A 13949-nucleotide genomic window follows, 5' to 3' on the forward strand; every position below is an offset into this window, starting at 1 on the left:
AATACATTATGCGCATTAAAATTATTTGGAGGTTCCATCCGATTGGCTACTGACCCGGAAATCGTTTCGTGTAGCCACGGCAACTGCACTAACGCGAACAGCTAACGATGCATTCAGGTTACTCTTGAAAGTCGGGAATTTTGCAGGAGCACTAAATAGAAAAGCAAACGGGCGCCTGTTCGTCAGATTTTGTGAAAACTGTAACTACAGTATATCTAGATGTGATATCAGAGCTCTGTTCATATATAGCTATGTAATTTCTACGGCATTTGGTATGTTGTATATGCATTGTAACGACCTTGTTGGTTTGTCTGTGCGTCTGAACAACCCTGTATTTCGTGAACTCTTCTTTCTAAAGACTTTCCAAAGGGGAGGCAGCATCTTTCAACGTATGGTATTGAAATGAAAATGGTCTATGAGGACAAAGGGGATTATTTCATTTAGGTAAGATAGCTCCGGTACCAGAAAGCTTGAATTTCCGATTTATTCACGCCATTTAAATGCGTCGTCAGTCTTGAGGCGGATGTTCTATGCTAGTTAGGTTAGCAAAAGACTGAGTATTAATTTGTGAGGGGTTTCTATTGACTATACAAACAACCTAAGAATCACTTCACGATGAGCGAGCAACTAAAATTTATTGTCGAACAACTGAACAAAGATCCGTTTAGGAAAAACTTTAATCTAATCACGTTTGACTCCCTCGAACCGATGCAGCTGCTCCAGATTTTAAATGACGTTTTAGCTGAAGTAGACCCAAAGGTAAGCAACGTGCAGATTCCTACCCAACTTGGTGTTATATTAATATACTCCAAACACGATTGTCATGCTATGACAATTTCCAATCAATCAGTCAACAATCTTATTTTCAGCAAGCTATTGATATTCGCGAGGAAATGCCCGAACAAACCGCCAAGAGAATGTGCACTCTGCTTGGAATGCTGAAATACAAACCACCTGGCAACCAATCAGAGCTGTAAGTTGCTATGTTTACCGTAAAATGAAATAACTGATATAAAAGCACTCTTGTGTTTGTGTGGGCCATTTCTGACTCAATGTTTTGCTATCAGGAGCAACTTCAGACAGGGTCTTGTGGTTGGCAGCAAACCTGCTGTGCATCCCATCCTGCACTGGCTTCTGCAGAGGGTCCCAGAACTAAAGAAGAGAGCTTACTTGGCTCGCTTTCTTGTTAAACTTGATGTTCCTGCAGAGTTCTTGGCAGATGATGTCATCAGTGATACATATCACCAGGTTTTTTATGCACCAAACTTCACTTGACTTATGTATGAGGACAGCAAATGTACTAATGCACACATACATGTATGGCGCTAGTATGAAGAACTGGTGGAAGGATTTAAGACCAACCATAAGGAATGTGAGCAGCTCAGGACATCAGGGTTTTCCACAGCAGAAATCAGAAGGGTAAACAACATTTAAAAAAAAAAAAAAAAAACCCATCTCTTAATAGAAATTGTAACTGTCAAATAAATAAATGCATTCTTATCTTCAATGTATTTATTTATGTTTATAGCTTTTTGAAATCAACACTATACCTGCTGAACTTTTTTAACTGTATTTTTGTTGTTTCACAACAGGACATCAGTGCAATGGAGGAGGAGAAGGGTCCACTTATTAAACGTGTGGAAAGGTTGAAGAAGCGGGTAAGTCAACTCCCTCAAGAGGGGCCCATTTGCTCTTGTAATGCTCGGAGGATTTTAAGATTCACAGAGGAATGAAAACATAACCCTTGTCGTATTAGCACCTGCTTTGGAAGGCCTAGCAGGTATGTGACAGCTTGTAAAGATGTTTTGACACACCAGCAAATTAACGAGCTGTTGATCTGGCACCCAAGTCATTCCAAAAGGTGAAACCAGACTCCCTATGTCGCACGGTTATATATGGAAAAGAGGCGCTGTCCACCTTCAGATAATGTTCCATCATGACAGTGTGCATTGGTTCCTCCACTAGGTGGAGTCAGTGTCCAACCATCAGCAGATGCTGGAGCAGGCCAGACAGCTGAGAATTGAGAAGAAGCGAGAGGAGCATTTGGCCCATCAGAAGCAAGAACAAAAGAACCAAGTAAAACACTCACTGCTCTGTTTAATATCAACTTTAAATCATGCATCAGTTAATGGTGTGATCTGTCTTTCCTTTATTTTCCTTGTAATTTATGCAAAACAAGTGCTGTAATGTTTATATATATATATAGTGTATATATATGTATATATATATGTATATGTATATATGTATATATACACTACCGTTCAAAAGTTTGGGGTCACCCAAACAATTTTGTGTTTTCCATGAAAAGTCACACTTATTCACCACCAAACGTTGTGAAATGAATAGAAAATAGAGTCAAGACATTGACAAGGTTAGAAATAATGATTTGTATTTGAAATAAGATTTTTTTTTTACATCAAACTTTCCTTTCGTCAAAGAATCCTCCGTTTGCAGCAATTACGGCATTGCAGACCTTTGGCATTCTAGCTGTTAATTTGTTGAGGTAATCTGGAGAAATTGCACCCCACCCTTCCAGAAGCAGCTCCCACAAGTTGTGGTACAAAAAATGGTACAAAAATTCTTCTGTCGTATGTGCCAGATGAAAAGGTTTGAATCTGCTTAATTATTTTTCAAAAAACGCACAACCCATCAGAATAAAGTGTTTGGACTTGTGGGGGCAAGACAGAGCATATTATTGCTAAGAATACGTTGCAACGTCCATTACCGATAGAATACCAGCTGCCTGCTTCTGCTCTAAATAGTTCTCGCACAGTTTGGAGGTGTGTTTGGGGTCATTGTCCTGTTGTAGGATGAAATTGGCTCCAATCAAGCGCTGTCCACTGGGTATGGCATGCAAAATGGAGTGATAGCCTTCCTTATTCAGAATCCCTTTTACCCTGTACAAATGAGGCATTAATTTAATAACTTAATTTAAAATTTAATTTAATTTAATAACTGGCATCTTCATTAAATAGTACCCGCAAAACACCAGTGTCAACATCTACAGTGAAGCGGCGGCTGCGGGATGCTGGGCTTCAGGGCAGAGTGGCAAAGAAAAAGCCATATCTTAGACTGGCCAACAAAAGAAAAAGATTAAGATGGGCAAAAGAACAGACATTGGACAGAGGAAGACTGGAAAAAAGTGTTGTGGACGGATGAATCCAAGTTTGAGGTGTTTGGATCACAAAGAAGAACGTTTGTGAGACGCAGAACAAATGAAAAGATGCTGGAAGAATGCCTGACTCCATCTATTAAGCATGGAGGAGGTAATGTGATGGTCTGGGGTTGCTTTGGTGCTGGTAAGGTGGGAGATTTGTACAGGGTAAAAGGGATTCTGAATAAGGAAGGCGATCACTCCATTTTGCAACGCCATGCCATACCCAGTGGACAGCGCTTGATTGGAGCCAATTTCATCCTACAACAGGACAATGACCCCAAACACACCTCCAAATTGTGTGAGAACTATTTAGAGCAGAAGCAGGCAGCTGGTATTCTATCGGTAATGGAGTGGCCAGCGCAGTCACCAGATCTGAACCCCATTGAGCTGTTGTGGGAGCAGCTTGACCGTATGGTACGCAAGAAGTGCCCATCCAACCAATCCAACTTGTGGGAGCTGCTTCTGGAAGCGTGGGGTGCAATTTCTCCAAATTACCTCAACAAATTAACAGCTAGAATGCCAAAGGTCTGCAATGCCGTAATTGCTGCAAATGGAGGATTCTTTGACGAAAGCAAAGTTTGATGTAAAAAAAATCTTATTTCAAATACAAATCATTATTTCTAACCTTGTCAATGTCTTGACTCTATTTTCTATTCATTTCACAACGTTTGGTGGTGAGTAAGTGTGACTTTTCATGGAAAACACAAAATTGTTTGGGTGATCCCAAACTTTTGAACGGTAGTGTATATTTAGGGTAATTTATACCAATTTTGTCCTTGGCCTGTGCTAATAATCAGCTGCTTGCCTTTAGCTTTTTCAGGCAGAGCAGAGGCTGCAGAGGTTGCAGCAACAGTTAAAGGACATGCGGCAAGCTGCAGCTGATTCCAGTCCAGATAGTAAGTGTTGCTCTCTGCTTCAGCAGGACACAGAACAGGGTCACAGGATCATCAAAACAATTGCTATAAGATAAGATGATCTGGTGTCCAAATACCTTGTTCTATTTTTGTTCTTGTCACAGTGTTTGTTGTGAGTGAGCGTGGTCCCAAGAGAGGAGCAACTTTCCAATTTTAGAAAGGTTTCATTTGAAATGCAATCATTTTCCAAATGTATTGAGGGTTGTCTTCCCCAGGCCTAATGAAAAGGCTCGAGGAGGAGATCAAGATCAACTCGTACATGGTCTCTGAAAAACTCCCCAAAGAGTTGGAGATCCTCCGACGTACAGTTCAGTACCTTCAGAAAGTGGCATCAGAGCCCGCCATGGGTCATGGTGATCTCCTTGAGCTGGGGAACAAGGTCAGGATGCCACTGTCAAGTCTGTATGCATTTAACTTTATTTTTAAGTTTCACATCTTTTTTTTCCAGATTAAGGAAGTTGACTCTCAGATAAATCAGTTGATTGAGAAGAAGATGATGAGAAGTGACCCTATAGATGACAAGCTGACTCTATACAGGCAGCAGGTGAGATTTGATTTGCTTTCTGGAGGCTTTGACTCTATTCTTTTAATGTGGACTTATCCTGGTACTCTTAATATGTAATGCCAAATACGTGTATGCCAGTTTTCTGTGTCTTCATGTCTTGGGTTCTTTATTCATTGAAACATTCACTTTACTTACCAATGGAGCCTAAAACCTTTCATAGTGCTAAAATTTGTGAAACAAATTACTCCAAAATGTCTTGTGTTCCACAAAGACATCCAATTCAGAGGAAATCCCTGAAGCATTTGTTAATTATGTGATGTCATTTCGCTCATCTTCATTGCCTCAAGTTTTTCCCTTGAACATTGCTCATTTGCAAGAACAATTCTAATCTGACTCTCGCAGGCCTCCATCATCATCCGTAAGAAGGAAGCAAAAGCTGAAGAGCTGCAGGAAGCAAGGGAGGAGTTAGCGGCTGCAGAGCGAGAACTGAAACATAGGACAAACCAGGCACTGGCCTCCAATGGGGAAGAGATCATCCGGGGTGATGAGGTACCAAGTCTGTTTGCTTGCTGCAGTCACAAGTTCATGCACTCATTCAAAAAAACAATCCCAATGTTGTGGGGCTAGAGTTGCGCAATATACTAAATCAACTAATCTGTATCAGTCTCTGTTGTTGACATAGACTGCTAAGATCACTCACTTTCTTGTGCTTATGTATATATTCAAACCACACAAAAACCCACAAAATGCTATTTATGGTCCTATCCAAACACAGACTGCTTACTGTCTTAACAGTACTCATCCTTTTCCCCCCACTCGCCCCCGCATATTCATGAAGATCTATTAATAGAAGCCAACTGAGAAGAACCAGAACAAGAAATTGGACTGACCAAAATGCCTGGAAGTTGCCTTTTCCCTTGTACTCACTTAATTCAACAAAACACTTTTAGAGGCCTATAAGGTTTGATCTTCATTTGATCAAACAGCAAGGGACTTCCAAACATTCTTGATGTCTTCTTGAGAAATACTCCTATTGACAAGGAAACTAAAACCTGAGGAGGTAATCTTTGTAGCTTTGGTCTCTTCATTCTGTAATCTCACAAAAGGGAAGGTGCAATATTGTTTCGTGTTCTCTCCATTTAACTCATATACAAACATACTCATAATGGTGCATGCAGCGGTCAGCAAGTGGATTCCAATCATGTCAACGGAACTGGCGGAATAAGATAACGGGCTTTATATGCCGTGACAGCTTTGACAGATCTATCGACTCTATTTAGAATGTTGTTTATAAGCAGAGAGCCACCGACAGATGAAAACGGACGGCGCTGCAGCCAAAATGTGGCAGGCGATTTTACAGTCTGTCTGATAAATCTTAAAGGGGGAGTCAACCCCAAAATTTTCTGTTCAGTAATATATTGTGTGGGCCCGCACAAGTCTAAATATGGCATTCTGATGAATATTGCGTTTGTGGATATGAGTTAAGGAGCAAAATTCTCTCGTTTTTATCCATCTCAGGAGGTGGCCATTTTGCTGCTTGATGTCGACTGAAAATAACTTTCCAATTGCCAGGTCTCAGGACACAACCAATCATGACTTGGCTTCAGAAAACTGGTGAGCCGTGATTGGTTGGCCATCCACCGAGCTGGATAAAAACAGGTGGATTTTGCCTGTTCAATTCATATTCCACAAATGAAGTCAGAACACCGTGTTTCCATTAGTTGAGTTGCATAGAACATACTATTACAAATAAATGTGTGGATTGACTTCCCCTTTAAAGAGCAACAGCTATTTCTTGATATTCTCTGTGATCTGTAAACAGAAGAAAAGTGAAGGCCATAGGGGTCCTAGAATTTTCTGTTGCCACATTGAAGTGGTACAGCCCAAAGTGTACTTTTTATCCTTTCTTCAGGAGTCCACAGATCTTGGCTGAGAGGATGCTGTCACTACTTGTTGATTGTACACTGTTGTGACCCTTGACCTCTCTGACCTGCTACTGTGGCAGAAGAGGGTGATTTGCTGTCATTAAATTGGCATGGTAAACATTTAGGTGTAGCATCTGTCACAAGTTGACAGACACAGCTGATGGACAGCATGCGTTTCAGCAATCTCTGAGACATTACATCACTCATACTGGAACAAATCAGATGCTTTGGCATTCAGAATTAAACAGCTGCTGTCTCCACTTTTGACAAAAATACAAATGCGATTGAAATGAGTCTCGTTACATTTATTTTGTTATAAGAAAGTAATCAATTGAACAATCCAGTGGACAAAAAGGACTCCATAATTCTTCCCCCCATTTATTTCACTCATACAGAAGAGGAATTCAGCTACAAGTGTACATATGAACATGCACTAGTTGGTTAGTGTCATACAGGACTCATCAAGTATGCAACCTTCTTCCATTTATGGCTTGAGTATTGATAAGCAATCAGTTGTAGTAACAAAGAGGGTCCTTTGCTTGTATAAGTTAATGGAAAATATCTTGTCCAGCACTGCTTAGCAGGCTCCTCCTCAGTCACAGTGGAGATGATCACTTTATCAGCGGTATTTTCCATTCTGCTTGTTGTGTCATCGCATCACCTGCCACCCATCAGCTGCAGAGGGACGACTGCATCTTGTTGGCCTGTCAAGTTTATCAACTGAGCACATCACACAGCTTAAATATAGTAGTACTATTGCAGTGAAGAGGGGATCTCCATTTTATATTCTGCTCTCAGTGTCACTGCTCCGCTCGTATTTGTACTTCACTTTAGCGTGGTCAAGCGTGTTATGAGTGAGCTGCTTGTTGGTAACAGGATTCCTTTGTGGGAACACACTGTCAGGAACACTATGGAGTATTATTCTTCTCTGTTAAGTCCTCTCTCAGCTACGACTGCCCTTGATGTCCTAAAATACACCTAGAATATACTCTCTGAACCGTCCCTCCACCCACTGTGTCTCACATCAAGCTTCTCGGGTCCCCAAAGGACGTGAAGCACATTCTGTGTTTTCTGGGACTGTTCTCTCGTGTCCTTGTTCATTTATAGCTGCTCTTCATTGTGGAGGAGCTTCAGTGTGTCCCGATAGACAGACAGACAGAAAGACCCTCGGGTTGGGGCCCGAGCCCACGTCCACTTGCAGCTGAGATTCTGCCAGATGGAGCTATTTGCTGGACGTAGCATGCCTGAACAGATCGAGTGACTGTGCTGGATCAGGGCACGGGCCCTGGGGCCCCCCGTCTGCTGTTTTCGAAATCCTTTCCTCTGCTGACCTTGAGCAAGGCATTGGACAGCATGCGTCTATATTGTGATAGAAGACACCAGGAACCAGCAGAAGATTGTGTGTACTTGTTGTCAGAGTTTTGAAATCAGGAATGAGAATCATTGAAAAAAACACAATCAAAGATTAAATATATTTCGAAACTGTTTAACCTCATTTGACCCTTGTGTTATTTCCAACTGAAAGATTCTGGCTGGTATCAACTCTTGACTTGAATTGTCTTCTGTTCCCTCCTAGCTGAAACGTTTGGTGGTGAAACTGCGAAGCAAGGGTACAGTTTACAAGAAGAAACGTCAGGAAATTGCAGAGCTGAAGGCTGAGTATGGCGTTCTACAACGGACTGAGGAGATTCTCAAGCAGAGGCATGAGGCTGTCCAAGAGAAACTGGTAAACTACAAATGAGTTCAAAACCCGAGCAAAATTTTTGTTTTTGGGTAACTTCCATCATTTCTTGCAAAGGACTGCACATGAATGTAAAGTCCTTTTTACAGTATGTCTTTTTTTGCTACTGATTAGTACGGCACACAGCATTAAGGGTAAAATATGAATGGAGCAGTGCGAGAACTGTTCTATCAACTGCCCTTGAGCAAGGCACTCAAGTAGCCGTTCCCTCGGTGCCGCGCATCGGCTGGCTCCCTCCAATCGCTCTGTTTTCAGTTGATCTCCCCATTCACACTGGCCGTGTTAACACTGGCGTTCTGGAAGCTTCCTAGAAATTGCTTCACACCTCTTTGTGGTCCCAGCGCCTGACTTGTTGATAGGCTGTCTGAAAGAAGCCATGCAGAGCTGCTATTTTTGACAGCTGCATCTGCCGCCCCTGCTCTTTCTGCATCTCTCACTGGGAGTTGTTAAGCTATGGCAGTTTTCAGTCTCATCCTTTGGATGTGACGGGTTAGTAGTTCTTGTAAGCTACAGATGGAAACTGTTCCCCCCTTGAAGACAGTGGGCCTTGTGCAAAAATCAACTACAGGGTGCAACCACAATCAAATATTTAACTGCTACGCAGTTGATTTTGCATCTTGTCGAAGGAGTGTTTGCATATAGAGGAATTCAGCATGAGTATTGTGATTTATCAAACCAAAGACAAATTGTGACAGCGGAAGCGTATTACTTGTGGAAACATTTTTTAAAAAGCTAACAAAACGTCTATTTAGCTGTGCACTTTTAGAGTTACTAAGACCCATTTGTTTGAGTTAAAGCAATTCAACTTTGGTATGTCCCGTTTAACGCCTCCCAGATTGAGTAACATTTGCTTCATACCATAGTTGACGATGACTACGATGAATCTATATGGCAGACCTATGCCAAGTCTCAAACATTAATAACTGTGTGAAAATATGGTTTTCCACCTCCTTGTTCATTCCTCCTACTTCATGATATTAGACAGTTTAAACTGAGTATAAGATGGTGGCGACTGGCAGGCTGTACCATTTTATTTATTTGCAGTTTATTTATTTATTCATGGTTGCATTGATATCCTCATGATCCATTTGGTTTGGTACTTACCCTGGAGGGTGTTTTTTTTTTTTCACCCAACACCAAGCACTTGTGAAAAACTTACTTTTGTGTTCTTTTTATCAAGGTTGACTCTTGTCTTCTAATTAAATCCAAAAGCTGCACACAATCTATGCAGCATGTGTTATATCTATTACCCACAATTAATTCTGAATAAATGGTAATTGAGAAAATTAATTGTTTTCCAACTAAGATACTCGGTACAATAGTAAGTTGAACATTTTCTGGCTATTTCCGCCTTACATTGGGTCATTAACTTACCAGATTTCTCTCCCTTGTGTTTTGGAAGCAAACTGTGGAAGCTGAGAAGGGTATCTCCGGCTACAGCAATACTCAGGAGGAACTCGAGAGGATGTCAGCCATCAAGAGCGAGCTAGATGAAAAGAAGGGCCGCAAACTGGGTGACATGTCTGAAATGGTAACATTACTCAGGATAGAATTTGATGAATCTTGCTATTTTACTTTAGAGAAAAAAATAATCCTCATTGTGACTGTTGTCTCTCTTCTCATAGGCGAAGCAATTAAATTCACAGATAGCGGAAAAGAAGTCGGCTCTCGCTCCAATTATCAAGGAGCTGAGGTCATTGAGGCAGCAGTGTCAGGTGAGCATAGCTGTTTTACTATGCAACTATGATGCCATTCTTTATTATCATCATTATTTTGAATAATTAATTTTTACAAAAGGAAAAAACACTATCCATCTTCTCTTTAAAAATACAAAATACTGCAATGACTTGATGCAGTAGTAAATGTGAAATATCGGAAAACATTGTACATCAAGGTAGCCACTGTGATGAGACATTAGTCCATCTTAAGTGTGAGATCAAATGGATAAAATTATTACTGATTCCTGTTGGACTTCTGTATCGTCTATTATTGTGACACTCTGGTATTTTAGCAATCCTTTACGCGCTCCAGAAATAAAATGCTTGAAGGGAAAGCCCCCCACATTGCTTCGGTAAAGGCAGAGGATTAAATTTTCCTACATGTGTTCCATCTTCCTCTTCAGTGGCTAATGTCTACCAATGAAACACTGCAACCGAAGGACAGAAATAGACTTTGTAAGAGAGGCCATTGTTGGTTAAGTTGCTCAAAGTGATTCTGTGTTTCGAGTGGTACTATAATTGGACAGTGTTGAAATTGTCTTGGAATGATTTTTGTACAGAAAAGTGAGCTTTGTTTTGTGTGAGAGGAATACTGACTCTCTGCTCCAATATTTTTCCAGGTTTTAAATCAGGAATATGAAGAAAAGAAATCCCAATACGAAAGTTGTGCTGCTGGTCTAGAGAGCAACAGGTCAAAATTGGAGCAGGTATTGTTTCTGTTGTCGTTGCTTTTTTTTTTTTTTTTTTTTTTTTCTTTTTCCAAAGTCATACTCGTGTTTCTTTACTGGGTATTGCAAATAACATTTGTATTCTTCACAGGAGGTGAAAGCGTTGAGAGAGGAGACGGCACAGGAGGAAAATCGATATCATTACATCAACTGCAAGTCTGAGGTAAGAATAAGGAGCAGGCAGCCAAATGTCGACTTCCACAATTCTTGCAGCAGTAAATTTGAAGCCTTTTTCTGAGGCCTGCCCACTCACTAAACTGCGGCATAGCCAAATTAGTCAAGAGTAAGCCAAGTGTTAGGCGCAAATGATAATTCTCTTGGATTCAACTGCTCCTCTTCAAAGTGGCCAAAAGAACTAGATAAACAAACTGTCAAACATTTCTCAACATGAAACATAATGACAGTAAAGCATGAGCACACAGATATAAAAAATAAAGATTGCCAAGACATGTCGGAGGATTTTTTTTTTTTTTTGGTCGGAAGGTTCGTGTTGTTAAATCTGCCATAAATGTAACAGCATTTCAAAAAATGATCATCATACCAACAATCATGTTTCGTGGTGGTACTGTGATGTTCAGGAACTGCTTTGCTAATTCTGGACCTGGATGACTTGCTGTGATTGATGGAACCTTGAATCCCATTCTTTACCAGTAAATCCTTAGCGCGTTTGGTAACTCAAACTGAAGTGGACTTGGATTCTGCTGCAGGACTACAATCCAAAACACACAAACAAGTCAACTTCTGAATGGCTTTAAAAATATATAGTGACGGTTTTGGAGTGGCCTAGTCAAAGTTTAGTCAAGACTCGAATCTGATTGAAATGCTGTGAGATGGCCTTTAAAAAGTCTGTTCATGCTCAAAAACCCTCGAGTGTTGCTGATTTTTTTTTTTTTCTAAATTTTAAAATTCTGCAAGGAGTTTAGGGGGGCAAGTATGAATCACTATTTAAAATCCACATTTTTTTTAATTTTGACTTAGGTTATGATTGTCTGATACACTATTTACATTTGTTTGATGATCTTAAACATTAAAGTGGGGAACCCACAATAAAAAATTAGAAGAGGGCATATGGTTTTTCATGCTTTCTGGTGTTGTATTTATTAAAATTCTTGAAAGGGCTGTTGGCAGCACTAATAAGATGGACATGTGAGTCCAAAGAGATCAGTAGGTGGTCTTTTAACAACGCTCCATATTATCCTTTCATTTCAATTTTGTAATCTATAAAATATGATCAATTTCTTATAATTTGGTTACTTTATTATCATGTAACAATTTGACTCCATTTAAACTGCTCTTTTGTAAAAACCTTTGAGTTTTTTATTTCCTCTTGCAAACTGGTTTGCTCAAACATTCTTTTAGTATACGGTACATTTCTCATCTGGTATCGTCTATGTGATTGGTCATCTGAGCAGCGACTGTTTGATACCTTTAAGGTTAGCCCAGAAAACATGTTGCAATATGTTAAAAATGAACCGGATTGTTTTAACAGCTGTGTGAGAAGGTAAACCCAGCCTCTTCAACTAGGCTCCTGCTAGTTCATGAGTTCATCTCTGTCTTTCACAGGTCATTGAGATGCAAATACAGCGGGCGGCTGAGGAGATGAAGGCCTACGTGTCCTCTGATGTCCAGGAGAGGAAAAAGGCCATCAGGTGAGCACGCTGAGTCTGGCCAAACAGCCGCTTGAAAGTTTAATAACCTTTTATACCCTCTGGGAGCTCCTCTTACGTCATAGTCAGTTGAGCTGCTGCACCCGCATTATTTCATTTCACACAAAGAGGCATCTGAGAGTTCCTAATCACTTATGATGGAACCAAAATATGGATTAAGGGTATATGAGAAACCACTTTGAAAACAGTGTGTGAGCTCTTTTGAATTTGCTATGGCCTGCATGTGAATAATACCCTTGTTTGTAGGGAAGTGTACATGAAGAACATTGCAGAGCAGGAGCTACTTGGCAAGGTGAGTTATTTACTCAGTACATTTTTTCGAGAAATTATTTTCAGTGGATACATGAGGTGAGATGTTTGAAAAGATGAATATGCCATGTTAGCTTTTTTTTCCCCCTCCCACGTGCACTGCAGAAGTTGCGTGAGAAACAGAAGCTGGTGCGGGAGAGCCACACTACTAACATGGAGCAGATGAAGATGTGGCAAGACTTGGAGCAACTGATGGAGTGCAAGAGGCAGTGCTTCATAAGAGTGCAAAGCGAGGCATCTGTCGGTCAGGTTATCCAAGAAGGAGGAGAGGATAGGCTGGTGCTGTGAGAGCTCACATGATTTCAGTACTTCCTTTTAAACCCCACTGTCTTGTTATTTAATTTATTTAGTTTAATGGCTTTATGAAAACGTATTAAAAGCACAATTTCATCAATCATTGAATAACTATGTTTTAACATTGGGGGACAGTTTTCTTACATGAGCACAACCGTCCATGACAAGGTTTGAGATTTACAATGTTTTAACTCTCTGTGAGCCACCAGACGTTTTGACACGTGATTAATGTACTTTCGATCCAAGTGTCTCGTGATTATCACGGCACACATAATGGAGTACCGGTGGCAATGGTCAACTATTTTTAGCAGGAAGAGCATGACCTTGGACTGTTTCTTGCCAATTTTGGAGGTAACTGTTGCTGTGTATGCAATTAGCTAGTTATTCTTTTTTGTAGAAATATTGTTTTCATAAATTTGAAAATGTAAGCTATACTAGGTTATTTTTCTGTGTTTTATAGGATGTTATAATGTCATGTTAATTCTGACTGGTAATGTGTGTTTTAAAATTACAATGTGCAAGAATAATGTCAACGAATGTTAGATTTTGACTTTTGTAATGAGGAACCATAATGGTTTTGCAATTAAAATGTTCAAGATCCAATAATTTCTCTCAATTTATCCATCCAGACCATCTCTGCTGACATTGAGTATGAGCTGATGTACATCTTGGAATGATTACCAGTCAGAGCTCATTCACACTGACATCCACACCTATCATCTATCATTCTAAAGTACTCGCTGGACTAAATTCAGGTGTCCAGCTTGATTTGTTCTTTTATGCTTCATGTTCCAAGTAATGTCTTGAGCGAGGTTTCAGGGTATCTTTTTCTAATCTGCTGTTGACAGCGTATTAGGCTCTCGTGCCAAACAGACTGCGTGCATGTTGACGTCCAACTGTGGAGTATCATGTTATTTTTAAAGCATCTTCGTTCAAGGGCCTTATTGAGCTGTGAAAACAGGTGATGCACGTCATCCCTGTCAAGTTAGGA

At 40.3% G+C, this 13949-nt stretch overlaps 1 protein-coding gene and 1 long non-coding RNA gene across 2 annotated transcripts; one reads left to right on the forward strand and one right to left on the reverse strand.

Annotated features, from left to right (window-relative positions):
• Positions 1-315: 315 nt before the first annotated feature.
• Positions 316-13564, forward strand: ift81 (intraflagellar transport 81 homolog). Its single transcript, XM_088377214.1, has 18 exons — positions 316-759; positions 870-973; positions 1068-1248; positions 1330-1419; positions 1593-1658; positions 1966-2076; positions 3969-4053; positions 4287-4450; positions 4520-4615; positions 4979-5125; positions 8078-8227; positions 9645-9773; positions 9868-9957; positions 10581-10667; positions 10780-10851; positions 12252-12337; positions 12602-12647; positions 12770-13564. The coding sequence occupies exons 1-18, from the start codon at positions 616-618 to the stop codon at positions 12950-12952; spliced, it is 2031 nt and encodes a 676-aa protein (XP_088233340.1). The 5' UTR covers positions 316-615; the 3' UTR covers positions 12953-13564.
• Positions 6792-10268, reverse strand: LOC148398311 (uncharacterized). Its single transcript, XR_015858780.1, has 2 exons — positions 9617-10268; positions 6792-7205 (listed from the first exon to the last, which is right to left on the reverse strand). It is a non-coding gene; the product is annotated as an uncharacterized LOC148398311 (long non-coding RNA).
• Positions 13565-13949: the final 385 nt, after the last annotated feature.

Source organism: Syngnathus floridae, chromosome 5 (assembly GCF_059516105.1).
Source record: "Syngnathus floridae isolate MCC-2025c chromosome 5, RoL_Sflo_1.0, whole genome shotgun sequence".
Lineage (NCBI taxonomy): Eukaryota > Metazoa > Chordata > Actinopteri > Syngnathiformes > Syngnathidae > Syngnathus > Syngnathus floridae.